The sequence below is a fragment of the Falco cherrug genome, chromosome 13, assembly GCF_023634085.1.
Source record: "Falco cherrug isolate bFalChe1 chromosome 13, bFalChe1.pri, whole genome shotgun sequence".
Lineage (NCBI taxonomy): Eukaryota > Metazoa > Chordata > Aves > Falconiformes > Falconidae > Falco > Falco cherrug.
In genome coordinates this window covers 22,871,518-22,886,924 of record NC_073709.1, presented here as the reverse complement: position 1 = coordinate 22,886,924, position 15,407 = coordinate 22,871,518, and the positions used below count along the sequence as shown (strand labels likewise).

At 44.8% G+C, this 15,407-nt stretch overlaps 2 protein-coding genes across 4 annotated transcripts in view; one reads left to right on the top strand and one right to left on the bottom strand.

Annotated features, from left to right (window-relative positions):
- Positions 1-1,045: 1,045 nt before the first annotated feature.
- TBCC (tubulin folding cofactor C) lies at positions 1,046-2,269 on the bottom strand. The gene has a single exon (XM_055725346.1). The coding sequence runs from the start codon at positions 2,212-2,214 to the stop codon at positions 1,165-1,167; it is 1,050 nt and encodes a 349-aa protein (XP_055581321.1). The 5' UTR covers positions 2,215-2,269; the 3' UTR covers positions 1,046-1,164.
- Positions 2,270-2,351: 82 nt separating this feature from the next.
- BICRAL (BICRA like chromatin remodeling complex associated protein) overlaps positions 2,352-15,407 on the top strand; it is a 46,021-nt gene continuing 32,965 nt past the window's right edge. The window contains exon 1 of one of the 3 annotated variants that reach the window (XM_055725343.1): positions 2,352-2,395. The gene's annotated coding sequence lies outside the window, so the exon portion shown is untranslated. Of the gene's footprint in view, positions 2,396-11,859; positions 12,234-12,683; positions 13,466-15,407 lie in introns of those variants that run through there. The other 2 variants (XM_014279790.3, XM_055725344.1) reach the window with 2 other exon arrangements.

Below are 15,407 nucleotides of genomic sequence, written 5' to 3'. Positions count from 1 at the left end.
GTAAAACTACTATTCTGTAAGGCTGCTACTTTTTTTTTCTTTTTCATTTAGCAGGACTGAAGAAATAGGGCTTAACTCACTGTGCACTTTATGCACGACAACATGCAATTTCAGAACTGGAATACAGCACCTCATCTTCCCATTTTACTGACTCCCTCTGTCAACACCGCACTTACGCAGCAGCAGGGTGCTGTAAATAAAGATCATAGAACCACAAAGTCTGTTGTTTGGTAGACAGATAAAATAGCTAGTAGGATGTAACAGAACATCTCTCCCCTGAAGTTTCAGACTGCAGTAGAGCAGTCACATTCTGTAATACTTTGAGCGCTTACTGTACACCTTCAGAAGTATACACAAAGCACTTATTTTATCCATCTCAAGTTAAAAGTGTTTACAGGAGCATCCTTTCACATCTTTTCAGATTGTGAAGGTTTAGTATTTATACAGCCTTTATAGATTTGTTAACTTCAATCAAATATATTAGGAGAGCACTAAATGTTCATTAGGAGACTCCTTTTCCTTCAGACTTCTCACTTGAAATAAAGACAACTTACAAATTTTACCCATATGAACAGAACCCAGCTCACAATTTTATCATAGCCTAGGATTCACCTCAGTCTGCTGAACTGTTCAGTTTACAAACTCCTTTAAACTAACTTTTTGTCCCCATTACCTCATGAGTCCTCTTCTCCCATGCTCCCCATAAGATATAGCGCACTGCTGTCTGCAACTAGAGAACTACAAAAAAATGAGAAGTTTGGTATTTGATCTTTCCATGCCATCTTAGCTTGTACTACTGGCAGGTAATTTCAGGTTCTGCCCAGATGACAGAAAGCAGCAAACCAGTTCTAATAGAGGCTCACTGTCGTTTGCGTATCGGTGCCCCTTCCCCCACCTTGATCTGAAAAACTCAGCAACGAGGTACTGTAGTAATTGGCAAATTCCACAGTGATACATAAAGATTATAGCAGCAACTTGTGTAAGAACAGTAAACTATTATTTGACTGGTATTCTTCAATTAAAAAAATCCAGTCATACACTGTAATTCACAATTTAAATATCGAATAGAATCATTTAATGGCATACTGGGGATGAAGTCCCACAGTTTATGAATCAATACGTTTACACCAGGATTTCTCGCTCTGCGCCGAGCTGCCTCTGCAGTCAGTCCCAGCAACTGACTCTTTCCTGCTCGGGGATCAGGCTCCAGTTGGGCGAAGGCTTGTCAGTTGCCAGCCAGTCAAAGTCATCCACCAGGTTCCAGTTGTTTCTGTTTCTGTCCAGCCCAGAAGACTCGAAATCTCTCTCGATACCAGGGTAGCTCCACGCGTAGGGGGCGAAGAAGACTTTAGTGCAGTCCTCGATTATGGCGCGGCTGGTCACCTGCACGTAGAAGCGGCTGTCGCGGGTGCGATGGGTGCGGAGCTGCTGGCAGGCCAGCACCAGGACACACTCGCTGCAGCCGTCCACCAGCACGGAGGTGGAAACGGGCCCGCAGAGCACGGTGCAGTCCCGGCAGTCCCGCACCCGCAGCGTGTTGGCGTTGCCGCGGAGCCGCACCCGGCAGCCGCGCAGCTCGGACAGCACCACGTCGCGCTGCAGCAGCTCGGTGGGGCCGAGCTCCAGCTCCTGGCCCTGGGCGCCGCTGAACCCGCACAGCGGCGGCCCGCTCGGCTCCCCTTCGGCGGTCCCGGGGCGGGGGGGCGGCGCGGCGGCGGCAGGCCAGGCGGGCTCGGCGGGGCGCGGCTCGCTGCCCGGAGCTGCTTCTTTCTTCAGGGCCCGGAAAGCGAATTTCTTCTTGGGCTGTAGCTGCTGGCGCCGGGCCGCCAGGTCCCCCTGCAGCCGCGCCACGGCCTCCTGCCCTTGCCGCACCTCGTAGGGCGCCAGGAACCGCACGCTCTCGGTCAGCAGCTTCTGCAGCCCTTGCAGGCGGGCGGCCGCCTCCTCCAGCGGCCCCGCCGCCAGCAGCGCCTCCACGGCCTCCCGCTCCCGGGCGAAGGCTGCGACGAAGAACTCGCTCCGCTCCTCCTTCACCACCTGCGCCTCCTTCTTCTGCCGCTGCCGCTCCACGCCCTGCTGCCGCTCCGCTTCCCGCCGCTGCAGCCGCTCCGGCAGCACCGCGACGGCGGCCACCTCGGGCTGCAGGGGAGCCACGAAGGCGGCCGGCGCCCGCAGCTGCTCGCCGGGCACCGCCGCCTCTCCCGCTGCCTCCATCTTGCCTCCTCGCTTCCCCTCCGGTCACTAAGCGGCCCGCTGATTGGCTGCCAGCAGCCCCGGTTGCGTCGCCGCCGCCGATTGGCGGGCTGGGGGGCTGCAGCGGGAGGGGAGGGAAGGAGGGCCGGAGGGAGGGGTCTCCTGTGGTTTTAAAGGGGCCGGCGCCTCTCCGCGGGATGGGGTGAGTGCTGGCGGCAGGTGCCGCGCGCCGCGTTAGCCCGCTTCCCAAATTAGCAGCCGCCCTGTAAATAACCCCCCGCCCTCCCCGCCGTGCGCGTCCGCGCGTAAGTCCCTGCTCCTTCTTCCCCCAGGCCGCGCCGGCAGTTGGGCCGTTGGTCCTGAGGGCGGCCCCGGCACCTCGCGGCCCGTCCTACAGGCGGCGGAGCCAGAGCCGGGCCGGGGGCGCCGTCTCCCCGCCGCGGGGCTTGGGGCAGGGCGGCTCCGCGGCGGGGCCCGGGCGGGGCGGGCGGCTACCTCAGGCGGGCTGCGGGTGGCGGTTCTCCGCCCGCCGTTAAAAATACGGGCGGGCCGCGCGGGCCCTGCCTCAGCCGGGCGTGTCTGCCGTGGGCGCCGGCTGCCCGCCCCGTGGCCCGGCGTGGTGCCCGCTGCCCCCGGGCCGGGTGGGCGCGGGGCTGCGGCCGCTTGCGGGGCCGGTGCCTTCGGCAGGCTCTGTAAGCGCGGGGCTCCCGTGAGCCTGCCCTGCCGCTGTCCTCTTCCGCGGTGGTGAAAAGGGCTGTCGGTACCCGCGGGCAGCTGCGGAGGTGCTGCCAGGCGGGCTGGGTTGAGATGACGGGTTGATTTATTGTTTCCTTCCAGAAGAGGGTTCAGTTCTTGAGGGAAGAGGCGACAGCAGTGCCAGACGGTGGCTGTGCCCGGGAGAGGTCTGTGTGGGGAATCCGCAGAGGCCCATGTGGAAGCATGACAAGGAAGGCTTGCTTTACATGTTTTAAGTTTTTTTTAATTTGAGATGTGTTCTAAGTAAATCTACAGCAGGAACTAGAAATGAAGTACACTTGGCTACAGAGCAGAAAAGTGACTGCTCTTCTGATGTATTTTTTTGTGAAGAGCTTTTCTATTCCATGGAACATTAATTTTTGCAAAGGAAGTTAACACAAAGCACTCCTTTTAGAAACACAGGAAAATAAATTTAAATTCCTGTCCAGTTCTAAGAATACCATTTCCCTTCCCTCGGCATTTCAGTTACCTATAATAAGTTAACACAGGACCTAAAACTATCCATTGAAACCAAAAGGTGGTAAACCCAAAGTAGACATTCTGAATTTACCGTTCTCTATTTGGTGATAGCGTGAGTATTCTGTGTAATGTTCCTGTCTGAAAGCATGGATTGTTACACTACTTCAGGTGAGCCTTTGAAAGTAGCCATTGTTTTCTGTTTCCTGGGAAATACGGTTTAATTTCTGTGTTAAGACATAACATCGTTCGAGGGTAGGAAGTACCTGAACCTTATATATAATCATGCCAGCCCAATTAGGATGACAGAAGAAAGGCAGTGAAATGCCTTTAATCCTTGTAACACATAAAAGACTTGCACTAAACCACATAATATTCTCTCCTTATAGCTGTTACAATATAAAATTGGGGGATTTCAAGGGATTGTTGTACAACAGTAGTATGCCAGAGTAGGTTAGGTGCAGGGCAGCAGGATGGATGGGTAACGTTACGCTCTATCTGCAATGTTAATGTATCCAGAATTTTGCTTCTACAACATCAGATTTTGAGTCTTAAAAATTAAAACCTCTTACCTTGTAGAAAGGGAGAATGCTTCATCGTGAAAAAGGAGCAATACCTTGAAATAGTCTTGCTTGATTTCTTTTTCCCTACCAATGTGTTTAAATGAGGCATTTAGTAAGTCTTAGGCAATTTTGCTAATAAATAGCCAAGTCCACTCCTGCAGTAATTGCAGTAATGGTACGTTAGGCAGGAATATGATGCAATTATTTCACTGTAAGAAATAAATAAATCCTTATTTCCTTCTTGTTTCATAGAAAGATTCATTTTATATAGCATGCTTTTTTGCCTTACGCTCCCACTATGAGTGTAGGTAATACAGATAGTAACAGTGAGTGCTTATCCCATGCATGAGAATATTGACAGAAACAGGCTTTTGCTGCTTTGCAGTATGCACAAATGTTATCAAAATATGGCTTTGGTATTGTTATACAGATGTGACCTGGCAGATGTACTGCAGTGGGTAAAACAACTTTATGTATGAAAAGATTACAAAAAAATACTAGTGTGCACAGCTCAAAATATATGTTAAATATTTTATGCTGCAGTATAATGGTAACTTTTTATTGCGTTTGGGCACTTAGAAAGCTAGGTGTTCTAAATTGTTTTTTCTAGAGGTGGTTGGAGGTTTAAGTTAGAAGCAAAGTAACCCCAGATACAAGAAGCTGAAGTGTATGACCATAATGAAAAACTAAAAAGGGAGAAGTAAAATTCTTCCAACTCTCTCATTTTGATGTTCCAAAATTGCTTTCCACACTTACAATCTGAGGTTTTGGTATAATTGATACTGGTGTGTGTATATATATATATATATTGTGATAATACAAAGACTGACAATTTTCTTCCTGAATTTGCTGGCAGCAACTTCTGTGTTTCAAAGCTGCCTAGTGTGCTCCATTATAAGCCATACAGAATGGAAGACTTAAAATATCCCAAGCAGTAACCACCTGGATAAAATGTAAGCCTTCTAGCTCAGGCTTGGACTCATTTTGGTAAGCTGCAACAAGTAGTTTAGCTGTTTGAGGATATTCGATAGAAGTAAGGTATATAGTTCTGCCCGTGCTATAATTTTTTTCTGTTCCCCGTCCCCCCTGGCCCAGACGTGCTTTAGTTCCTCTCTGGGTTTAAAGCAGATAGCAGTCATTTCAGTAAGACCTTTTGCTGGTTGCTTGGACTGTGCAGTGTCATTTGTTTTATGTGAAGTCGCAGGTTGCACTTGCTTACTTGGATCTAGTGCTGTGAAACTCCGAAACATAAGCTCTGTTTATTGCTTTTGAATGCTATCTACCTAAAACATTTTGTACTGACTTAAACTAGCTCAACAGCATTAACTCAGCTTTTTGAGGTGAGATGTATTGCATAATTCAGGTGAAGCTTCAAGATCCTGTCTCATTCCATCATTATTTTAATAAGAGTGGGCAGTAGAAGTGAGATCCACAGAAGCAACTGGCTGTCTGGCCTCGCAGTAGTGGATTGTTAAACCCGAGGTTCCTGGGCTTGTGGAAGTCAAGAACCTCATAGTTGTGGTGTGATCTCAAAATGTAGATTTGCACTCTCTAAAGCAAAGGAAGGAGTAAATACAGTTATTCCTTATTGTTGGTACATATTCCCAACACTGACATTTTGTATTCCAAAGCGTGTAATGTATGTACATTGGACCGTTGCATACAAAAATGCTATTTTGTCTTTTAGGTGTGTCTTCAAGAAAAGCAGCAATCCATGTCTCTTGTGTGGAGCTCTTATCTGATAGATGTGATCTCTGCCAGTTAGACTGAGTTTCTCCAGGAGAGATTAGCAAATGAATGTAATTACTTCTGGCTACAAAGTAGGTACTTCAGTGGCTTGCACAAGCATTGTATTCTACAGCTGGCTTTAGTAAGCGCTCTTTGAACTCCTCTGGCACGGTGATCAGGCAGTACAGATGCAAGCTGTATTACAGTTCATTTAAGGTACTGTAGACTGTACATTTTTCACGGTGGAATGGGGTTTCAGTAAAACTGACTGTCAAGTCACTATCTCTGTTCTTTTCTTGGGAAAAAAGTAAATTCCTTTAAGTTTGGCGTACTGATTGTTTTTAAAAAAGCTTTTTGGACTAAAATGTTGTGCTTTATCTATTTGGCCATATGGAAAGGCAAGACAATGTAAAATATGTGTGTTTTTTAATTACTAATTAGAGAGTTAGAGCTAAAACTATAAAACTTACTTGGTGCATCTTAATTGCTCTGAGTAATGCAAAAGCTTTGAAATGCAATCCTTGGGAATGCTTAAGTTACTAATTATATTCCAACCAGTCAAGGTTCACTTGTTTTGAAACCAGTGTGAGCTGGTCCTTTCCGAGGACCTGGTATTTCCAGTGACAAAGATGGAGAAACAAATTTATTTCTATGAAAATGAGTTACTCTCCAAAACCAAGGACAGACTTCAAAGCATAACATTTTATGACAAGAGGCGCTTCAAGATTAATAAAGCAAGGCCCACATATACCACACACAAAAGCTCAAGAGTGGAAGTGCACTTAGGTTTAGCTCAGGTCTAGCTGCTAACTGGTATTTAGAATCCTAACTTGCTAATTGACATTAAGTTAAATTCCAAAGACCAGTATGTAAGCTACAGATGCTGTCTTATGGACTCTCCCTTTGAGGTACTTATTCTATTAGTTCTAGAATTCCTAAGAGATTTTTTCAGTGCCTTTAGACTTCAGGTGCTTTTACCAATTTTAAGGCATTTCAGGAAACCATGTTTGGTTATTGGACTAGCCAGTTCAATGGATCACCTAGGTTCAACAGTATATCAAAGTTTTCAGTTTTGGAATTGTGAATCTTAATTGCAAACATATTAAATTTATTTTTCTGAATAATTTAAATATAATTAACTCGAAGTCATTGTATCCAAGTTTACTGATTCTCTGTTAGCTCTCCTGTATTATATTCATTAGTTAACAAACCATATTCTCTTTGCCTTTTACTCATCTTACGAAAAAATCTGTCAGCAATCATTTTGAAGGAGGACTGCCTCTTGTTATTATTAGCATTTGTTCTTTAGTCTAAATCCGAGAGAATAAATTCCATTCAAATTGATACACTTTCTAGCGATAATACTAAGATTTATTTTACAGCAGTCTTTATTCATATCCAGATCTTAACCAGCTGGTTTCTAGTAGGGTCCCAGGAATACCCAAGTAAAACCATTCTTTCTCAAAAGCTGTGACTTGCTGCTTTATTCAAAATGTCTCTTCTGTTCCTCCATTTTGTCTTGTCCAAGTATGGCTTAGTACGTTTGTGTTTCTTTTCTGAACATGAATGCTTTTGGTTGCAGTGGAACGCTTACCATTCCACTGTGTTTCTATTATCCCTGTAACACCTTGTTTCATGTTTCAGGCCTCCATTTTTTGCTTAGGTTCCTTCTATTAGTATTTATTTGATTTTTTTTTTTAAATACTTCACAGAACCCCAGCTGCATTTGGAACGGTCCTTTTGTTAGTTTCGTTGCCTGGCTACTGTTTTTAATTGCTACTTCTTTTAAAAAAAAAAAACCAAAAACTTTTGTCCATCTACTCATTAACATACTCCTGTATTTCTGTATCCTCACTTAGCTGATTTTTTCCCCCCATTCATCTATGCTAACCACATTAACTGTGCATATTATAGAAGCTTCTCCCAATTTCTGCCATATTTTTTTGTTTAATTTTCTTATATACATTTTGGCATTGTTAGTTGTTGAAGATGATTTTTCCAGATACCATAGTAAAGTTCTGTCTCCAGAGGTGTGTTTTTCCAATACATTTCAGTGGCTTAGTATCTTAATATTACTCTAAATTGGAAATGAGAGCTATTAATCTTTCAAACTTAATTCTCCTTTTTAAGGTACTCTAAGCTGAAGAATATGAGAGACTATTTAAACAACCTAGAGCATGATACAGTTTATCTTGGTCTGTTCCAGTAATAATTTTGCATTGTCTTTTGTTTCAATGGGAGGACCAGTCACCACATTTTCTCTGGTTTTACTTGATTGTTCTCCACGGACCAGATCCACATCTCAGAAAACCACAGTTCTCCAAAATCTGTTCTTCGGATTCATCACAGAACAGCCCTGTTGGCCTTCACACCATGTCCACTCATAGAAACCTGTCTGCCTTCTAGTATTGGTGTAAATCTCTTGTTCTGAGGTTCGCTCTTCATTACCTCCTCTTACTACCAACGTCCTAAACAATCACTCCTTAAGGTACATATTGGTTAGATAGTCCTATGTTTGGTATGATGATTGATACTGGAGTGATACAGCTTCCTAAATTACATCATGCAGTTATGACCCTGCTTCTGTAAGTACTGTTTTGTGTAAGTCAGTCATGGTATCAAGCTGAAATTTGTAACTTTTAGGAGATTTTTACAGGTGATTTATCAAAGTATTGGTGGCAACTATTCAAAATTTGCAGTTGATATGGATATTGAACTGAATTTTTAATGTGGTATGTTGCATTTATATTCCAAGTTAAAGACCTTGTCTCCTGTCATGCCACTGTATTTGAGTGCCGTACTTTTCGAGTGTTGTGACCTCTCCATCTTTCTAGTGCTTGTACCTTTTAATGTTGACCTGTTTGTTTCTGTGCCTTCAAGCTTAAGAGTTATTTATTCTTATCTAAATTAGTAATTAAGAAAGCAGTATGTAGTTGGATAAATGGTGTGCCTGGTGATAAGCTGACACAAGAAACATGTTAAGGGATGGAGAGAGAAAGAAGCATGGGAGGGAGAAGTACCATCAATAGAGCTGCAGCACTCTGTCTGAGGGAGCAAGGCTGCAGTGGAGTAAATGGTGTTCTTTTCCATCCAATATACCTCAGAATGCAGCGAGTTGAGGTTACAAAACTACTTTTCACTCAAGAATATTGGGATGTCTGTGGCGTTAATCCCTTTAATGCAAATAGCTTAGTCCTTAAATTCTTTCTTATGAATCTGCTGCTGCTTGATCTTCTTTTGGGGTACTAATTTATAATTAATTGCACAAGAATTAGAATGCTTGCGAGGCAGACCTGGAAAACTGGGCTGAGTAATAATAAAGTTACTTGATCTAGGAGAAACATGGAGACAGAATGAATGGGGAGGGTGTTTTGTACCCCCTTATTTTCATCGTCTCAATATCTAAGCCTAGTTTTCACTTCTCCGCAATCTGACATTTCAGGGCTACGTGTCTTAGCTCACTCCAAATGTCATTTGGTGTCTCTGAACACCTATGAGAGTGGTAGTTGTTAAATAGCATGGTCACAGTTTGACAGCTGATGTCAAAATATAGCCAAGTAGTATGTTGTGTGATGGGTGCGCATGATGTTCCCAGTAGCTATTCTTAAGAATTATTATGCCAACGTCTGTCTTCTCAAGATTTCTGCTATTCCTTTTTGACACTGGTCTTGCCTTGCCTTTCATGCTTATTTCCCCTTACTCCTTCTGAAGCTGCTACAGGAAAATCAATGAGAAAATGAATGAATGTGATTGAGGAAGCTAAGGAGAGACAGCAACCGAATGTGCATTGTATTTAATTTGGAGAATAGGACTGGTTGAGGGGAACAGCTGTCGGCAGGTGACCTTGGGGTAGAATTTTGACATATTAGGGTCTTTTGTGTTAATGCAGTAAGGCAGTGAGAAGAGGGGCAACCTCCTGGGGCAATGACATTCAGTTCAGAAACACCATGTGATCCTCTTAAAAAAGCACGAGTACCTTACGGCAAAAAGCAGTATTTCTTTACAAACATGGTCTGGAAAATTCTGTAATACACCAGAAAGTGATAACACTACAGCTGAAGACTGCCTTCAAACTTCTTACTATTGAAGGTAACATTAAGCGTGTACTTCAATCTGACCTATAAAGTCACATCCAACCCTTGATTATTTAAGTAACCGTTTTTACCTGAGCCAGTTTTGTTTCTTAACAGATACAGTTAATATAGAAACATACACAGATTTACTTTTGCAGCGGGTACAGTGTGTTCTGGTTTGGGTTTGTCCACTCAGTGACAATGTAAAGGGTTTTCATTGTTAAACTCATTGACTTGTTTAGATCTGGAGAAATCCAGTTGCTTCAGGGCGCTTCATTGTATAGATGTTAGCTCTCCTTTCCTTTTTGTTCTGTCCCTGCTTAGCAAGGTTATCTCCAGTGCTGCTGAGAAACATCCTTCAGGGAAAGTAAGCGTAAATTATGGTACATTCATGGACAATTTACATAGGCTTCCTTGTGTTTCTTATGATAAGGCAGACTATTCTAAATCATTTGTCCTCTTTCCTCCTATTCCTTCTTTGTATTGCCTGCTTCCTATTTGTGGTTTCTGTAGGACTGGGAGAATAATAACGTACTGATCAGATGTTCTGCCTCGCAACCTCTGCAGCACAGTTCCTTCCTGTTAACCAAATCAGAAGAACGCTCATGGTGCCCCTCCAGCTCACAAGTTATTACTTGAGCAATGTTCTCTGAAGCCAGTGATGCCATGTAGGCTTCCATGCTTCAGTTCAGGGCAGAGTCTGGCCCCTTGAAGCATTTGCTGAAGTTAGGGACCTTGCATTTGACCTTGTTGGTTTTTCTAATGCTAGTGTCAGGAGTATAGGCTATAATAGCAATTAGGGCCCTGAGCTCTTTGACACATCCATATGGTTGGTTGTTCAGGTCCGTACTGTACTTACAAAAAGTGAAGTTAATATATTGGCTGATGTGCTAGGCAGCACCATGCTTGTGTTCCATATGCCTGGACTGCATAAAGGATCTGTAGGACTCATGCTAAGGCCTGTTTGCCAGGGCCCAGCATTGCCATTTAGGGAGTGATTTGAAACTTCACCTAAATTTTCTGCTGTGGGCATGCATATAAACGGGAATTGTGGGCGAGTCTTGGCTTTGGCGAAGGTTTGGAATCAGGCTTAACCTTTGTTTCCCATATTATAATATGAATCGGTTGATCACTTAAAAAATAACATAACCAGATTCTAATTGAAAACAATGCTGACTTTTTTTTAAAATACAAAAAATCTGGCCAGCTTCTTTGAGAAGGTCCACTCAGTACACTGGCCATAACAGTTTTCATGTAATTGTATTTAAACTCTAAAAACTTTGTGTTTTTTCGAGCTGTGAAGCTAATAAAGAATGCGCTACTAATTCCTTGTCTCTAAGGAATTTTAACAAAGTTATGTTTTCTTAGGAAAAAATAGAAAAGGCTGCTGTGTGCAAGTCCTTGGGAATTACGATTACTGGCAGAAAAAGGGTCTGAAAGAGATTTCTTGTTTTAAAAGCAGTACCATTCATATTTCTACATGCTAAGAATCAAGCTCTGATTTCAATCAAAATGGTTTTGTTTTAAATAAACTAGGCTTCTGTGAATCACCTGAATAAAGATTTTTAAAATTAATTTTGAATGAAGAAAGTGAGTATTGTTAGTTTTGTATAACCAAAAAGCTTTGAACAGAATTATTATATTAATGCTTTTAGCCAAAATGAATTGTAGAAGTGTCAGTGAGCTCTCGGTGCTACATGCTTTGACTTCAAATTAGCGTTTTTAGGTTACCCAAAACTTTGTATAAGCAGCTGAAATTCACGGCATGTGTTTTGACCAACGGTCGTAAGAAAAATAATGCATCTAAAAATACTGCAACCTGTAAGAGGATCTTGTCTTTTTCAAGGTGACCTTTTTCTGGGGAGCCCCCGCCCACCCCAAGTGTGTAAGTGGTTTGCAACTTCAGTGTCAAGACCAGCCAAGCTGTTAAAATGAACGTTCTTCGTGGGAAAAAAACTTTATTTTTTTTTACCTTTCTGTCACCCAAAACACACCCCAACTTTTAACCGAAAGTAAACGGCTCAGGCACTTACAGATATCCTGACCTGCAGCTTTCTCACAAAAAAAAAAAAAAAAAAAAAAAAAGGCAGTTAAACTTTTTAAAGGGACTGACTGTAAAAAAGGCGAAGCGGGGATCGCGCCGGAGCTGGGGACTCATCATGCCAGGGCGGCGGTGCGTGTGGCCGGCGCCGGGCTGCGGCACTGTGTCCCGGCGGAGCGCCCGGCCGGGCCCCGGGTGCCGTGCCGCGCCGCGCCGCGCCGTGCCGTGCGGGGCCGTGCCGTGCCGCGCCGCGCCGTGCCGCGCTCTCCTCTCTCGCTCTCTTTCTCTTTCCCCCTCTCTCGCTCGCTCGCTCTCCCCCCTCCCTCCCTCGCTCTCTCGCTCTCCCTCTCTCTCTCTTACACTGCCAGCCCCTGATGTGATGGCGAAGAAACCCCGTTGACAAGGCACTGCTTTTTCATGACGGTGAGTTTCCCTTTGAGTGTATTATAATTTTGTGATAAAAATTTCAAGGAAAAAAAAAACACACAACCTCCTTCCTCCCTTCCTTCGGGGAGGGAAAAGAGAGGGGGGAAATCTATCTCCAGACAGACAGAAAAGAAAGAGGAGCAAATTAACAACCAGGAGTTGCCAAAACCAGGATATTAGGTTTCAGCCCAGAGAGCTATTGGCTCTGGGGCTATGTATATAAATATATATCTAGAGAGAGAGCGAGCGAGCGAGAGGGGAGACGAGGAGGAAGAAGAGGGATATTTTGTGGGTGGCTGTTGTTTGGGCAGATGTGGATTCACATGGAAATGAACTATATTATTTTTTTTTCCGCGAGGCTGGTGGTGGTGGCTGCTGAGGGCACTTAAAAAAAAAAAAAAAAGTTGTTTCTTAAAATAAAGGCGGGGGGTGGTGGTGGTGGTGGTGGGGGTGTAGAAGGGAGAGATAAGGTTTCAGGTCCAGGCTGATAGCTGCAGAGAGGGGAGAGGTTTGGGGTGGGTTTTTTTTTCTTGCTGATGCCATGCAAATTTAGGAGAGGAGGGAAGAAAAATCTCTTTTAATGACTCATTGATTGAGCCGGTTTAAAATTAGTTGTTGTTGTTGTCTTTTTTTTTTTTTTTTTTTTTTATTTTCCGCCCCCTTGATGGCCATCAAGAGAGGGATGGAAAGAGGAGAGGAGGGAGAGCGAGTGTGTGTGTGTATGTGTGAGTGTGAGAGAGAGAGTGAGAGGGAGAGAGGGGGATAGAGAGAGTGTGTGAGGGAGAAAGAAAAATAATCTTTTCAAATCTCCTCCCTCTTTTTTTTCCCCCCTCGTTTCTTTGCTTTTCTCTAAAGCTCTGTAGTCTGTGAAACACTCTTTCTTCCTCCTCGTCGGGAAAATGGAGACACTTCGTCTCTCTCCTGGCTGTGGAGCTGGGAAGAATTTTTCTTCTCTTTTTTCCTTTTTCACTCCTGGCTTGATTTTTTCCTTCCCCCCGTCCACTCGCCACCACCCTAACCTTGTAATTTCTTTGAGTTTGTGTCTCAGATTTGTGCCTTCTGGGGATTTATTTTTCACTCATTTCCTCGTTTTCGGTGTCGCCACTAGATTTGATTTGATTTGTTTGGTTCTTTATTTGCAATTTCCTCCGAATTGCTCCGTGTCTCCTGCTTTTAACCAAGGAATGGAAACGGTGCTGCTTTTTGTGGGTGTGCGAAATGCTCGGGCGGTAGGTTTGGGCTAATGCGCTTTTTTCTCCTTTTCGGGACTAAGTTTGCCGCTGTGGGAGGTTTTTTTGGGGTTTTTTTTGTCGTGTCCCCCCCCCCCCCCCCCCTTTTTTTTTTCCTTTTGGAGAGAATATTCAACTGTAACTCTTCTTTTTAAAACGTAACAATAAACCGTCTCTTTCTGGAGTAACCCGTTTCGCTTTGCTGTGGAGTGGATGTGAATCTGATCCTTTGTGCTGATGGGATTATTTTCTTTAAAAGAAGCAATGTTTTATAAATAGTTTTTACTTGTGGCTTGAAATAGTAGTCGGTTGTGGAGGGGATGCCGTGAAATCCTCACAATTCACATTTATTGGCTTATGGGGGGGGGCTTCAGTACTTAAGTTACAATTTGCTTTTGTTAATAATTGCAAAATTCACTTACAGCTTGTGGCAGATAGCAGACGTAGTGATGTTAAAATTAAACGCCGTACAGAGGGCACCTTTAATGTTTATTTAGAACTGTTACTAAAATAATCAGAGGGGGAAGGGAAGCGATGTGGAGGCCTTGGCTCTTGCCCGCTCTCTCGCCCTGGGGCCCGGCAGGCCGGGGCGCAGCAGGAGCCGCGGGAGAGGGAAGGGGTCCCGCGGAGGCCGCCCGGCCGTGCCCCGAGCTCGGCAGCCGGCGTTTGCGGTGCGGCGCTCGGTGCGAGTGGGCGAGAGCGGGGAAGATGGCGCTGTCTGGCTTCCTGCCAGCGTTTGTTGCGCAGTTTCGCTCTGACTCTCCTCCCCCACGGGCGCCATTTTAAGGTCCTTTCTGTTGTCGCCGCGCCGTGTGGGGCGTTGCCGTCGCGCCACGCTCGGGCCATTTCTCTTTCTGTCTCGGAAGCGTTACGCGGGGCTGGAGAGCCTCTCCCCGACATACCCGAAGCTGCTTGCTCCCCTCCCCGCCCCTTCTCTTTCTTTCTTTAAGAAATATCTGTAAGGGGTTTCTTCTGTGTGCGCTATGGGGAACGGGGGTGAAGGATTTGTTGGCGTGTGTGCGGGGAGCAGAGGGCGGATTGCTTTGGGCATGGGCGCTCTCGGGAGCGGCCCCGTCAGCCGCTCGCTCTGAGCTGCTGCCCCCGTCGCCTGGCTGCCCCCATCGCCTGGCTGCTCAGGGCCATCATCCTGTGAGGGGCTGAACTGGCTTGGTTCAGAGAGGCCTGGGCTCCCAGCTTGAGGCCTGTCAACATCACTTCAGAGCTTGTTTTCGTGTTTCTGAAATAACGTGTTTCTTGACATGAGATGCATTCGTGGTGTAGGAAGAAACAGTACATGAAAGAGTGGCCTCTTCTGTTGAAGAGATGACCCAAAAGTACACCATGTCATTAAAAAAGAACACCCCCACCCCAAAATGTTCTGGTGTAGCACATAAGGTAATCTTCATTGAAGAGCCTTTAACACCTTCAAAAATGCTTGTAAAAAGACAAGGACAAGTAACTTTTTGGTGGGTGGGTAGTTAACTAATTTCGTTTCTGTTACTCTCTTGGTAATTATTTTTGAGCGGGTGGACTAGCATCTTTCCAGGTTTTTACCGGTCCAAATTATTCAAATTTGACAGCTCCACTTTAATACGCTTTTTCAGCTTTTGTTTTGATGCTGGTTTTAGGGAGAGTGTTGAAGTGGTCTCCTGTTTTTTTGATCAAAACTTCCTTTTGTTTGCTTGTGGTGTTCCTACGTTTCTGTGTAATCTGATCAGTGCTCATGAGGCTTGAGTTGAATACCAACATCTGTATTCAGGGACAGCAAGCATGCAGCCAGACCAAGCCATGCTGCGCACGCTAAGGGCTGTGGAATCCTTGTTTAGTTCTTCATTTTATGTTTTTTGACAGATCAGAGGAGAGCCTCTTGCTCATTCCTGGAGGAAGTGGGAGATGTTTTTAAAATTTGGGATTGCTTTTGAGGCTGTTTAAATTCTTTGCC